Source organism: Oncorhynchus mykiss, chromosome 8 (genome assembly GCF_013265735.2).
Source record: "Oncorhynchus mykiss isolate Arlee chromosome 8, USDA_OmykA_1.1, whole genome shotgun sequence".
NCBI lineage: Eukaryota > Metazoa > Chordata > Actinopteri > Salmoniformes > Salmonidae > Oncorhynchus > Oncorhynchus mykiss.
The window spans coordinates 32,157,948-32,170,082 of NC_048572.1; the positions used below are offsets into that span (position 1 = coordinate 32,157,948).

The 12,135-nt window shown below is 39.4% G+C and overlaps 1 protein-coding gene across 2 annotated transcripts; it reads left to right on the plus strand.

The window, feature by feature from the left end:
• The first annotated feature begins 5,373 nt into the window (after positions 1–5,373).
• On the plus strand, positions 5,374–8,121 carry LOC110529799 (lactoylglutathione lyase). 2 transcript variants are annotated; one of them, XM_021612334.2, is made up of 6 exons: positions 5,374–5,544; positions 5,930–6,012; positions 6,360–6,500; positions 7,009–7,076; positions 7,201–7,290; positions 7,477–8,121. In XM_021612334.2, the coding sequence occupies exons 1-6, from the start codon at positions 5,476–5,478 to the stop codon at positions 7,617–7,619; spliced, it is 594 nt and encodes a 197-aa protein (XP_021468009.1). In that variant the 5' UTR covers positions 5,374–5,475; the 3' UTR covers positions 7,620–8,121. The 2 variants fall into 2 exon arrangements, with proteins under 2 accessions (XP_021468009.1, XP_021468010.1); XM_021612335.2 differs by having other exon boundaries at positions 5,393–5,544; positions 5,816–6,012.
• The last annotated feature ends 4,014 nt before the right edge of the window (positions 8,122–12,135 follow it).

Below are 12,135 nucleotides of genomic sequence, written 5' to 3' on the forward strand. Positions count from 1 at the left end.
AAGAGTAAACTGCTCATTTTTGAAAACAATTTGAATTGATACGGAATTTGAATAATCTATTTACTGTATTGCAGAGCTTAAAAAGCCATACAACATATGTTTTTTCAACAACAGGTTAAGGTAAATAATATCAAAGGCTGCACTGAAATCTAAGAGTACAGCTCCCACAAACTTCTTATTATCAATTTCCTTCAACCAATCATCAGTAATTTGTGTCAGTGCAGTACATGTTGAGTGCCCTTCTCTATAAGCATGCTGAGTGTCTGTTAATTTGTTTACAGAAAAATAGCATTATATTTGGTCAAACACCATTTTTCCCAAAAATTTGCAAAGAGCCGGCAGCAAGCTGATTGGTCAACTGATATAACCAGTAAAGGGTGCTTTACCATTCTTGGGTAAAGGAATTACTTTGGTTTCCCTCCAGGTCAGATTAAAAATATCAGTGGCAATATAGTCCGCTACCATGTTCAGTAGTTTTCCATTTAAGTATTCAATACGGAATGCTGATTGGTTAAAAGCGCATTCCAGGCTGTGTCTGTTCCACAAATTAGCACCGGTTAAATCTATGACGTTAAAATACCTATTTACTCTGCTCCATCTGACTGCGCAATCGACTGTATCATCAGCTCTCTACTATAAAAATAATCTAGACATTATCTCACATTTCTTTTACACTAACATTTAGTTTTCAACAGCAGAGATTTGTATAAACCTTGCAGTCTGTCTCTCCGACATTTACAACATTGTTTAAATGTTACATTTCAAACTGTCCCATTGTAATGACCGTGTAGGGGTCGGGAGTCGGGACGAGAGAGAGGCAGGCAGCGTTTCTCAGCCAGTCGAAATCATGAATTAGCTGGCTTCATTTTTTTATGGATATATATAAAGAAATGTCAATTAAAAAAAGGTCAAACGAAAGAGTATTTCCAGCTTCAGTTTGAAGTTAGTGTTAGAGCTCTGTGTGGTTGGCTAGTTCCTCTGAAAAGTGTCCTAACAAGAGCACATTTTCTATGGCAGGTGAAATAGTGCCTCATCAGCTCATTGTTATAGACGTATCCAAATACATGTCCCTAAAAAACAGCTTAATAAACAAATGCAGCTGCTGCTGTTATTCTGTCTACGCTGTTTAACGTAACTAAATTAGTTGGCTAGCTAGCAAGCAAGGGATAAGAATGTTGCCAGCCAGTATGGCAATGGAACATTTAGAACGAACGACTGGGTCGCGTCCGTAACGGAAATGAAAGCAATGAAAGCTCTTAATGAAAGCTCAATGAAAGCTCTTATAATATTTGATGATGGCATTTCTCTAAAACAGGCTATAGGCTACATGTGCGCCACCAAGTCAGAACAGTAGGCTAAGTTATGAGGAGGAAAGGGACCACATTTTTAGGATGAGGCACATGGGCTACAAACAGCTTACTACACAACATACACTTAGTGTTACTTTCTTAGCTACATTATACAAATCTCCCTGGCATATTACATAATTTATGCAGCAGCATACAATACATTTTTGGACTTGCCGTGTTGTGCTGTGCTCACTTGAACAGAAAGGTTCATCAATGTCTACCCTTCATCAATGTCTACCATTCTCTGGATTGATGGCGCTTTCAAGACAACTGGGAAATCTGAAGAAAAAAACTATACTGAATCATGATGTCAGTAATCTTCAGGTCGGAGCTCTAGAAAGAGGCCATTGGCCACTGGATTGACAGTATGTCCAATGTTAAATGTTTATCATTTTAAGCTTGGAAAAGAGACCCTTAAACCCAAACTGATTGCTTTGCAATGTTTTCAGTTAGACACTGATTTCTTCCAAACCATTCATTGTTGAATTTGCGATTTTCAACTTGTTGTCTAATGTTCATGTCCAATGGCCGATGAGCACCAATTGCTAGTCAAGATTTTGAAAGTATGATGTTGACATGATCAATACAATTAAAGCTACGGTAGATATAACGTGTTTTAACGTCATTTTATGACCTTTAGCCTTCTAGGATGGGCATTTCTAATGTAACTCTATAACAGCACCCAAGGGTCTTGAATTTTCGAGCTCTCCCTTTGATTTTGTGGTGACTTTAGTATCCTCATGGCATCAGAACACTGAGCAAATCACAGCGCAAACCCTACGCTCTGTATTCTCTGCTGGCTGCCCCTCCACCACAGAAAGCACTGAGCTAGGCTGAAACGCCTGCATTTTGGAGCTGCCTTACTCAAGAAAGCAAAAACGACATCATGTTTGTATGCGGCTTTATTAACTCAATGATTTTTTATTTACATTGTTTACAAACTGATATGTGACACTTATTAATGCCAAAATATTTGGGTTGCCTGTTTTATATATATATATATATAAAGTAACAGTCAAAAGTTTGGACACACCTACTCATTCAAGGGTTTTTCTTTCTTTTTACTATTTTCTACATTGTAGAATAATAGTGAACACATCAAAACTATGAATTAACAAATATCATGTAGGAATCAAAAAAGTTTTAAACAAATCAAAATATTTTAGATTCTTAATTCAAAAGGCACTCGCACATCTGAGCAATCTTTTTTGCAGGTGCATGGTAACAGTTGAACAAGATGAATGAAAAACGAACCCGCACACTGCTCTTGATAGTATCACTGATCTTTAATAAGCTTACGTATCGGCCTCACGGCCTTCGTCAGAGCTTTTGTGAATTTCTTTAAATTAGCACCCTTATGTAGACCTAGCCCCACCCACATCCGTTCCACGCATCGAAGTGGTTGGAGGCAAAGGAAAAACAAATAAGTGCTACCAACTATAACAATATGCATTTCATAAATATTCAAATAAAGTGTGTAAATAAGACGTATTCAAACACGTCTGTAAAACCACAAGGAGGACATAGACCTACCAAGCAAGTTTTCATGAATTATTGGGTACATCATATGAAAAACGTCAGAGTAATCTGAAATGGGGGCATAATTCATATTCTCATTTACAACATAACATACATAGGCATTTCATCATTAAGACCTTTAGGAAATAATGTCTGGAGGGTAAAAATCCAAAAGCATTCTCTTTTACTCAGAGTATTATTAATATCTCCTCCCCTGTCTGATATCTTAACTTTCTCTATGCCACAAAATCTGATGGTAGAAATGTCATGCTTTAAGTCATTCAAATTTACTGCAACTGGATAATCCCTGTCATTTCTCCTGATTGAACTTTTATGTTCTCTGATTCTCTGTTTGAAAGAACGTGAGGTTTTACCTACATAGCACAGCCCACATGGGCATTTAATAATGTAAATAACATGGGTGGTGGAACACGTAATGATGTCATTTATTTGGAACCGTTTTCCTGTATGTGGGTGCAGAAATATTCACACTTCATCATATTGTTGCACTGTGCGCATCCTCTGCATTTACAGCTACCATTTGGAAGAGGGCGTAAAATAGATTTTAGATTCTTCAAAGTAGCCACCCTTTGACTTGATGACAGCTTGCACATTCTTCGAATTCTCTCAACCAGCTTCACCCGGAATGCTTTTCCAACAATCTTGAAGGAGTTCCCACATATGCTGAGCACTTGGTGGCTGCTTTTCCTTCACTCTGCGGTTCAACTCATCCTAAACCATCTCAACTGGGTTGAAGTCGGGTGATTGTGGAGGCCAGGTCATCTGATGCAGCACTCCATCACTCTCCTTCTTGGACAAATAGCCCTTACACAGCCTGGAGGCGTGTTGGGTCATTGTCCTGTTGAAAAACAAAGGATAGTCACACTAAGCACAAATCAGATGGGATGGTGTATTGCTGCAGAATGCTGTGGTAGCCATGCTGGTTAAGTGTGCCTTGAATTCTAAATAAATCACAGACAGTGTCACCAGCAAAGCACCCCTACACCATCACCACTCCTACTGCATGCTTCATGGTGGGAACCACACATGTAGAGATCATCCGTTCACCTACTCTGTGTCCCACAAAGACACGGAGGTTGGAACCAAAACTCTCAAATATGGAATCATCAGACCAAAGGAGAGATTTCCACCGGTCTAATGTCTATTGCTCGTGTTTCTTGGCCCATGCAAGTCTCTTCTTCTGATTGGTGTCCTTTAGTAGAGGTTTCTTTGCAGTAATTTGACCATGAAGGCCTGCTTCACACAGTCTCCTCTGAACAGTTGATGTTGAGATGTGTCTGTTACTTGAACTGTGTGAAGGAATTATTTGGCCTTTAATTTCTGAGGTTGGTAACTCTAATGAACTTATCCTCTGCAGCAGAGGTAACTCTGGGTCTTCCTTTCCCGTGGCGGTCCTCATGAGAGCCAGTTTCATCATAGCACTTGATGGTTTTTGCAACTGCACTTGAAGAAACTTTCCCATTTGGCAGATTGACTGACCTTCATGTCTTAAAGTAACTTGGGACTGTCATTTCTCTTTGCTTATTTGAGCTGTTCTTGCCATAATAATGACTTGGTCTTTTACCAAATAGGGCTGTCTTCTGTACCTTGTCACAAGACAACTGATTGGCTCAAGTGGCCGGGGACTTTAATGCAGGGCAACTTAAATCAATTTGACCTAATTTCTATCAGCATGTTAAATGTGCAACCAGAGGGGAAAAAAACTCTAAACCACCTTTACTCCACACACAGAGACACGTACGAAGCTCTCCTTCCCCCTCCATTTGGCAAATCTGACCATAATTATATCCTCCTGATTCCAGCTTACAAGCAAAAAATGAAGCAGATGAAGCAGATGCTAAGACTGGAATTTGTTGAAAACAAATTGGCTCCCTATTTATACAGAAGATGGAGAACAAGCTAGGAAGTTAAAATACGGGAGTTTGGTGCAGGTAAAGCCTACTAGTGCAAAAATAATATTGCTATTTTGTCAAAACGATACAACATCAAAAATAATATCCTAATTTTGAACTATTGATTTTTAAGCACCTCTAGTGGTAAAGGAATGTGCTTTTTATCAAAACATATATTTTTAGGATGTTTAATTACATCATGCCTACTCAATCATTAATTCCATTTAATTCAACCATACATACAGTGTAGGCCCTCCGTGTTATTTACATGTCTAACCTATCACTCAATTCCACATTCTTGAAACGTCTAACAGTGGGGATCGTAAGGGCCTGCTTTTTCACACATTTATAGCTCCAACAGTATTATTTACCAGGGAAAGTTGTCATAGATCCTTCTGCACCTAATCCTCTACTCTGCCAGGGTCCTGTGTCACTTAACTGAGTAGGCTTTCTGACAGTTGTAGCCTCCATTGCAATGCACACCTCCTCGGCATTGGTTATACACTTATAACTAACATACTCTCCTAGTGCTTTCGGTTACATTTTTTTGTGAACCCCTCCTACCTGCCAACTTTAGGGAGTGTCATACTTCGTTGTCAATTGTCTCGACTTGCCACAGTCAGCTTTGGGAGCGCCTATCCCAAGCTACTCGGCCTGTGAATTTGCCTGGTGTCAATTTGGTCTTTCACTGCAAAATGACAGAAAAAGGACTTACAGATGAGGCTGTGTCCGCAGCGTGCAAAGAAGGGGACCCTATCACCCAGGTTAGTGTCACGCAGTAGAATGTCTAGCATTTCTTTGTCACTTATTCACAGTAGGTTTATTTTACTCGCTTGACACAGTCTGTCTCAGCAAACCTGTTGTTGAGCAAGAGTCTCCGGCCTCAGCTATGTGAGCTGTAGGCTATATAGCCAAGCCCCTATAGCAAATACCAATGGAAAAAAACATTTAGGGAACTAGTCCCAGGCCTTAGAATGTAATTACTTATACTGAGTAATGTATTGGCTCTAGTTTAAGTTCTTCTTTTTCTTCTAGAGTTGCAAGCTGAGAACATAGCTGAGAAGTAAGGGGGTCAAGACATATTTTGCAAGCAACAACTCGTCCCGACACTCCCCCTTCTTCTCTCTGTCTCCCTCTGTCCCTCCCCAGGATTACATGTTGCAGCAAACTATGCTGAGGGTGAAAGACCCACTCAAGTCTTTAGACTTCTACACACGCATCATGGGCATGACGTGAGTCCCAGACGTCTCTCTCACACAAAGATGAAGGGGCTTCGGGCCTAGTACCCTACCCCTCTAGATGAGTTCTCATTCTCTTGAACAAGAAATAGTGATTTATATATGTTTATGACTAAAACTTCTCCCATGTGTTTCTACCTTTGTGGTTAATGTGGCCCTATCCATTTGAACTTTATGTAGAGTGATCGGTTTGAACTGGATGCTTCAGAGTTATGAGAAATGAACCTCTGCTTTTGCATGTGATGTAGTGACCTTTTCATTGATCCTTGAGGGTTGTATTCTCCATCTTCACCTCCAATTGTCCCACCAGTTGAACCAGTTGTGATTGCTATTTGCCCCAGGTTGCTTCAGAAAATAGACTTCCCATCAATGTGCTTCACACTCTACTTCCTGGGTTATGAGGAAAAGAAGGAAATCCCTGCAGACATAAAGGACAAAACAGCATGGACTTTCTCCCGACGAGCCACCATTGAACTCACACAGTAGGCACCCCACTTAAAACCTCACTGGGCACACATTGGTTCAATCAACGTTGTTTCCATGTTATGAAATTATGCTAAACCAACATGGAATAGAATGAATAAATTGATGTCTGTGCCCTGTGGGTCAGCACACAAGCACATAGATTACAGATCTGCTAGTAAGTAGAACTATGAAGTGAACTGTAAAAATGGAATATAATAGAAGATGATCCAGTAACATCAAACCAGGGGTGTCCAACAGGCAGATCGCCAAGCTATCAGTAGCTCGTGGGCTGTCAATGAGTAACTCTTTAAGTATCCCATTCATAGATGTTAAAGAAAGATTTCACCCAAAAACGATCTTTCGGTATTTGTTTCATTAGTTGTCCCTCTGTCTTCCGTCTGTCTTCTGAAAACAATTGCTGTATTTTTGTTTTGTTACTATGTTCATTAGAAACTATGGTTCCTACCCTGTCGCAATACTATGATGGTGATGACATATTTTTCTCTTTACTCTCTTCTCTTTCAGCAACTGGGGCTCTGAATCAGATGAAAATCTATCTTATCACAACGGAAACGCTGAGCCAAAAGGTTTTGGTGAGAAAACGATATGATCTTTTAAATTCAACCTTTTGAATGTGGTACTGATCAGCCATTTTCCTTTTCCACCATGAGGCAATTTCCCATTATTTAAATGTTTCCTCTCCACTCTATCATACAGGGCACATCGGAATTGCTGTACCTGATGTTTATGCAGCCTGCAAAGTATTTGAAGAAAAAGGAGTAACATTTGTTAAGAAGCCAGATGATGGTATTTTTTTTCTTTCTTCCCTGACATAACCCTCTCACACAATTATTTTGTGTTATGTTTAGGGTCTCTCTGAAAAACACATTTGTGTGTAGGATACATAACAATTTACTTTCATCTGTATCAGTCTGCTTTATCTGTATTCTCTCAATTTGTAGATGCAACATTCAAAGTTCTTTCTCCACACAGGTAAAATGAAGGGACTGGCCTTTATACAGGATCCTGATGGATACTGGATTGAGATTTTGAGTCCAAACAACATGTTCACCGTAACGTCATCCAAGCGTCAAACTGAGATAGTACAAACTGACTTGGTCAGAAAAAGGATGTGATGAAAAAGTAAGAGAGAAATTGGAGGAACCAAAGGGATGTGAGGAAATTAAGAGGTGAAGATTGAGTATTTGCTTACGATTGGGATCACATACAGATACCCGCTGAAGGCCTACTTAAAATAACAATAGCGGAAGTATATTTTAATATTTTACAAATACACTGACGTATACTTAAATATACTACAAGTTCATATAATATACTGCAAATACGAGATATACTTTTCTAGTATATCTTAGGTGTACTATACATATTATATCATTACACTTCAATCCAATTTTTACAAGTGTACTTAAAATGCATTGATTTTCAGTCTTTAAACTATATGTTACCTATCATTACACTTAACACACTTATTACAATTGTATTTTTAATTAATTGTTTTCAGTGTTTTATTATACTATATGTTCATTATCATTACACTTAAACACACTTACAAATACTTCATATACTTTAATTGTACTTTAGTATATTCATTAAAAATACACTTAGAGTTGTTTTTAAGTTGAACCATTTATTTGTTTAATGAAACTCTGCTGTGAGTGATCAAGATCAAGTATAATTTCAGTGCCAAAAAATATGTTTTGAGGTACTTTCTGAATTCCTGTTCAGAAGAGTGCAGAGAAAGAGAAAGTTGACAATGATAATAATTGTTTATTCCACATAAGGAAACATGCACAGCTGAGGAACATGCTTCCTGAGAGTATACTTTTTCATATCTCAAGAAAATATACTTAAAGAAAACTCCACCCAAAAACTATCTGTTGGTATATGTTTCATTAGTCCATTGTTGATATTGTCCCACAATAATTTGCATGTCAGCAATCACGTTTTCAGGATATATAACTTTAAAAATACAGAAATACAACCGGTATGATGTATTTTGTATAGTTGAAAGAGATGGGGCAAAAGGAGTGGCAGACTTACTGCAAATTGAGAAATGATGTGAATAAACTACAACAACAAAAAATAAGAAACTGTATTATGAAGCCAAGAATCAATGAAATAAAGAATGATGGAAAAAAACTTGAGTACTTTAAATGAAATTATGGGCAGAAAGACAAATTAAACTCCATCTTTCATCAAATCAGATGGCTTACAGTGGGGCAAAAAAGTATTTAGTCAGCCACCAATTGTGCAAGTTCTCCCACTTAAAAAGATGAGAGAGGCCTGTAATTTTCATCATAGGTACACTTCAACTATGACAGACAAAATGAGAAAAAAAATCCAGAAAATCACATTGTAGGATTTTTTATGAATTTATTTGCAAATTATGGTGGAAAATAAGTATTTGGTCAATAACAAAAGTTTATCTCAATACTTATGTTATATACCCTTTGTTGCCAATGACAGCGGTCAAACGTTTTCTGTAAGTCTTCACAAGGTTTTCACACACTGTTGCTGGTATTTTGGCCCATTCCTCCATGCAGATCTCCTCTAGAGCAGTGATGTTTTGGGGCTGTTGCTGGGCAACACGGACTTTCAACTCCTTCCAAAGATTTTCTATGGGGTTGAGATCTGGAGACTGGCTAGGCCACTCTAGGACCTTGAAATGCTTCTTACAAAGCCACTCCTTCGTTGCCCGGGCGGTGTGTTTGGGATCATTGTCATGCTGAAAGACCCAGCCACGCTTCATCTTCAATGCCCTTGCGGATGGAAGGAGGTTTTCACTCAAAATCTCACGATACATGGCCCCATTCATTCTTTCCTTTACACGGATCAGTCATCCTGGTCCCTTTGCAGAAAAACAGCCCCAAAGCATGATGTTTCCACCTCCATGCTTCACAGTAGGTGTGGTGTTCTTTGGATGCAACTCAGCATTCTTTGTCCTCCAAACACGACGAGTTTAGTTTTTACCAAAAAGTTATATTTTGGTTTCATTTGACCATATGACATTCTCCCAATCTTCTTCTGGATCATCCAAATGCTCTCTAGCAAACTTCAGACGGGCCTGGACATGTACTGGCTTAAGCAGGGAGACACGTCTGGCACTGCAGGATTTGAGTCCCTGGCGGCGTAGTGTGTTACTGATGGTAGGCTTTGTTACTTTGGTCCCAGCTCTCTGCAGGTCATTCACTAGGTCCCCCCGTGTGGTTCTGGGATTATTACTCACCGTTCTTGTGGTCATTTTGACCCCACGGGGTGAGATCTTGCGTGCAGCCCCAGATCGAGGGAGATTATCAGTGGTCTTGTATGTCTTCCATTTCCTAATAATTGCTCCCACAGTTGATTTCTTCAAACCAAGCTGCTTACCTATTGCAGATTCAGTCTTCCCAGCCTGGTGCAGGTCTACAATTTTGTTTCTGGTGTCCTTTGACAGCTCTTTGGTCTTGGCCATAGTGGAGTTTGGAGTGTGACTGTTTGAGGTTGTGGACAGGTGTCTTTTATACTGATAACAAGTTCAAACAGGTGCCATTAATACAGGTAACAAGTGGAGGACAGAGGAGCCTCTTAAAGAAGAAGTTACAGGACTGTGAGAGCCAGAAATCTTGCTTTTTTTTGTAGGTGACCAAATACTTATTTTCCACCCTAATTTGCAAATAAATTCATTAAAAATCCTACAATGTGATTTTCTATATTTTTTCCCTCATTTTGTCTGTCATAGTTGAAGTGTACCTATGATGAAAATTACAGGCCTCTCTCATCTTTTTAAGTGGGAGAACTTGCACAATTGGTGTCTGACTAAATACTTTTTTGCCCCACTGTATTTATCTTGAACCATTTGATGATGCCAATTATTACTTAAATGGCAAAGTGGGAAAACTTAGGCAGCAAATGCAAACAATGAACAGTGAGTGAGTCATCGTATTCATGCATAAAAAAACGAATAATTAAAGAAAACCATTGTAAATTAGATTTTTTCAGTGTGGGAGAGGTGGAAACATTATTGTTATGGATTAATAATGACAAACCTCCTGGATGGAAAGCTACTAAGAACGGTAGCTGACTCTATAGCCACTCCTAAATGTAATATCTTTAATCTGAGCCTAGAGGAAAATGTTTGTCCTCAGGCCTGGAGGGAAGCCAAAGTAATTACGCTACCCAAGAATGGTAAAGCGCCATTTATTGGTTCTAACAGCCGACCTATCAGCTTGCTACCAGCTCTTAGCACACTGTCATGTTGCAAAAAATGGATTTTGACCAAATAAATCAAATCAAATCGTATTAGTCACATGCGCCGAATACAACAGGTGTAGTAGACCTTACAGTGAAACGCTTACTTACGAGCCCCAACAATGGAGTAAAAAAAAAATACAGATAAGAATAAGAAATAAAAGTAACAAGTAGTTAAAGAGCAGCAGTAAAATAACAATAGCGAAACTATATACAGGGGGGTACCGGCATAGAGTCAATGTGTGGGGGGAACGGTTAGTTGAGGTAATATGTACATGTAGGTAGAGTTATTAAAGTGACTATGCATAGATTATAACAACAGAGAGTAGCAGCGGTGTAAAAGGGGGGAGGGGGGCAATGCAAATAGTCTGGGTAGTCATTTGATGAGGTGTTCAGGAGTCTTATGGCTTGGGGGTAGAAGCTGTTTAGAAGCCTCTTGGACCTAAACTTGGCGCTCCGGTACTGCTTGCCATGTGTTAGCAGAGAGAACAGTCTATGACTAGGGTGACTGGAGTCTTTGACAATTTTTAGGGCCTTCCTCTGACACCGTTGGGGCGGTAGCCAATTGGAGTGGGTCTAGGGTTTCTGGGATAATGGTGTTGTGTCACTGGGCAGCTCTCGGCTGTGCTTCCCTTTGTAGTCTGTAATGGTTTGCAAGCCCTGCCACATCCAACGAGCGTCAGAGCCAGTGTAGCACGAGTCGATCTTAGTCCCGTATTGACACTTTGCCGGTTTGATGATTCGTCAGAGGGCATAGCGGGATTTCTTATAAGCTTCCGGGTTAGAGTCCCACTCCTTGAAAGTGGCAGAAAGTGGTAGTTACAAGACTGACAGCTATTTTTCAATCTGTATGGCACAGTTGTAAACGTCCTGGTCCTCAAATGAAACTGGTATACTTTCCTATTTATGCTATTTTGTACCTCTGCCAGTTACAAGACTGTAACTACCAACTACATATCATGAAAAAGTACAAAACAACTGGTGACAGAAGTCAGTGTGCACAACACCTGGCCCGCCACAAGGAGTCACTAGAGCGTGATGGGACAAGGACATCCTGACCGGCCAAACCCTCCCCTACAAAAAATGTAATTAAAATAAATAATACTAATCTCTTCCCAGCTATTTTGCAATCTGTATGGCACAGTTGTAAACATCCTGGTCCTCAAATGAAACTGGTATACTTTCCTATTTATGCTATTTTGTACCTCTGCCAGTTTTGATCCTTTATATTGGGTAGACAGACCTGTTTCCTACCTCCTCCCGCTGCCACCTCCTTTTCCATTTTTGGTGTCATGCTGTAATCAATTGGTTGTAATCTTGGATTGAGCAGACCTTCCCATACAATTCCAATAGCTCCATGAAAGACATAACTTTACCATTCCAAATAACTATATCATTTAAAAA

Excerpts from the sequence above, each read along its gene's own strand:
- LOC110529799 (XM_021612334.2), top strand. The coding sequence starts at position 5,476 with ATGACAGAAAAAGGACTTACAGATGAGGCTGTGTCCGCAGCGTGCAAA. Across the intron at positions 5,545-5,929 it reads AAGGGGACCCTATCACCCAG|GATTACATGTTGCAGCAAAC; the intron begins GTTAGTGTCACG and ends GTCCCTCCCCAG. Across the intron at positions 7,291-7,476 it reads TGTTAAGAAGCCAGATGATG|GTAAAATGAAGGGACTGGCC; the intron begins GTATTTTTTTTC and ends TTCTCCACACAG.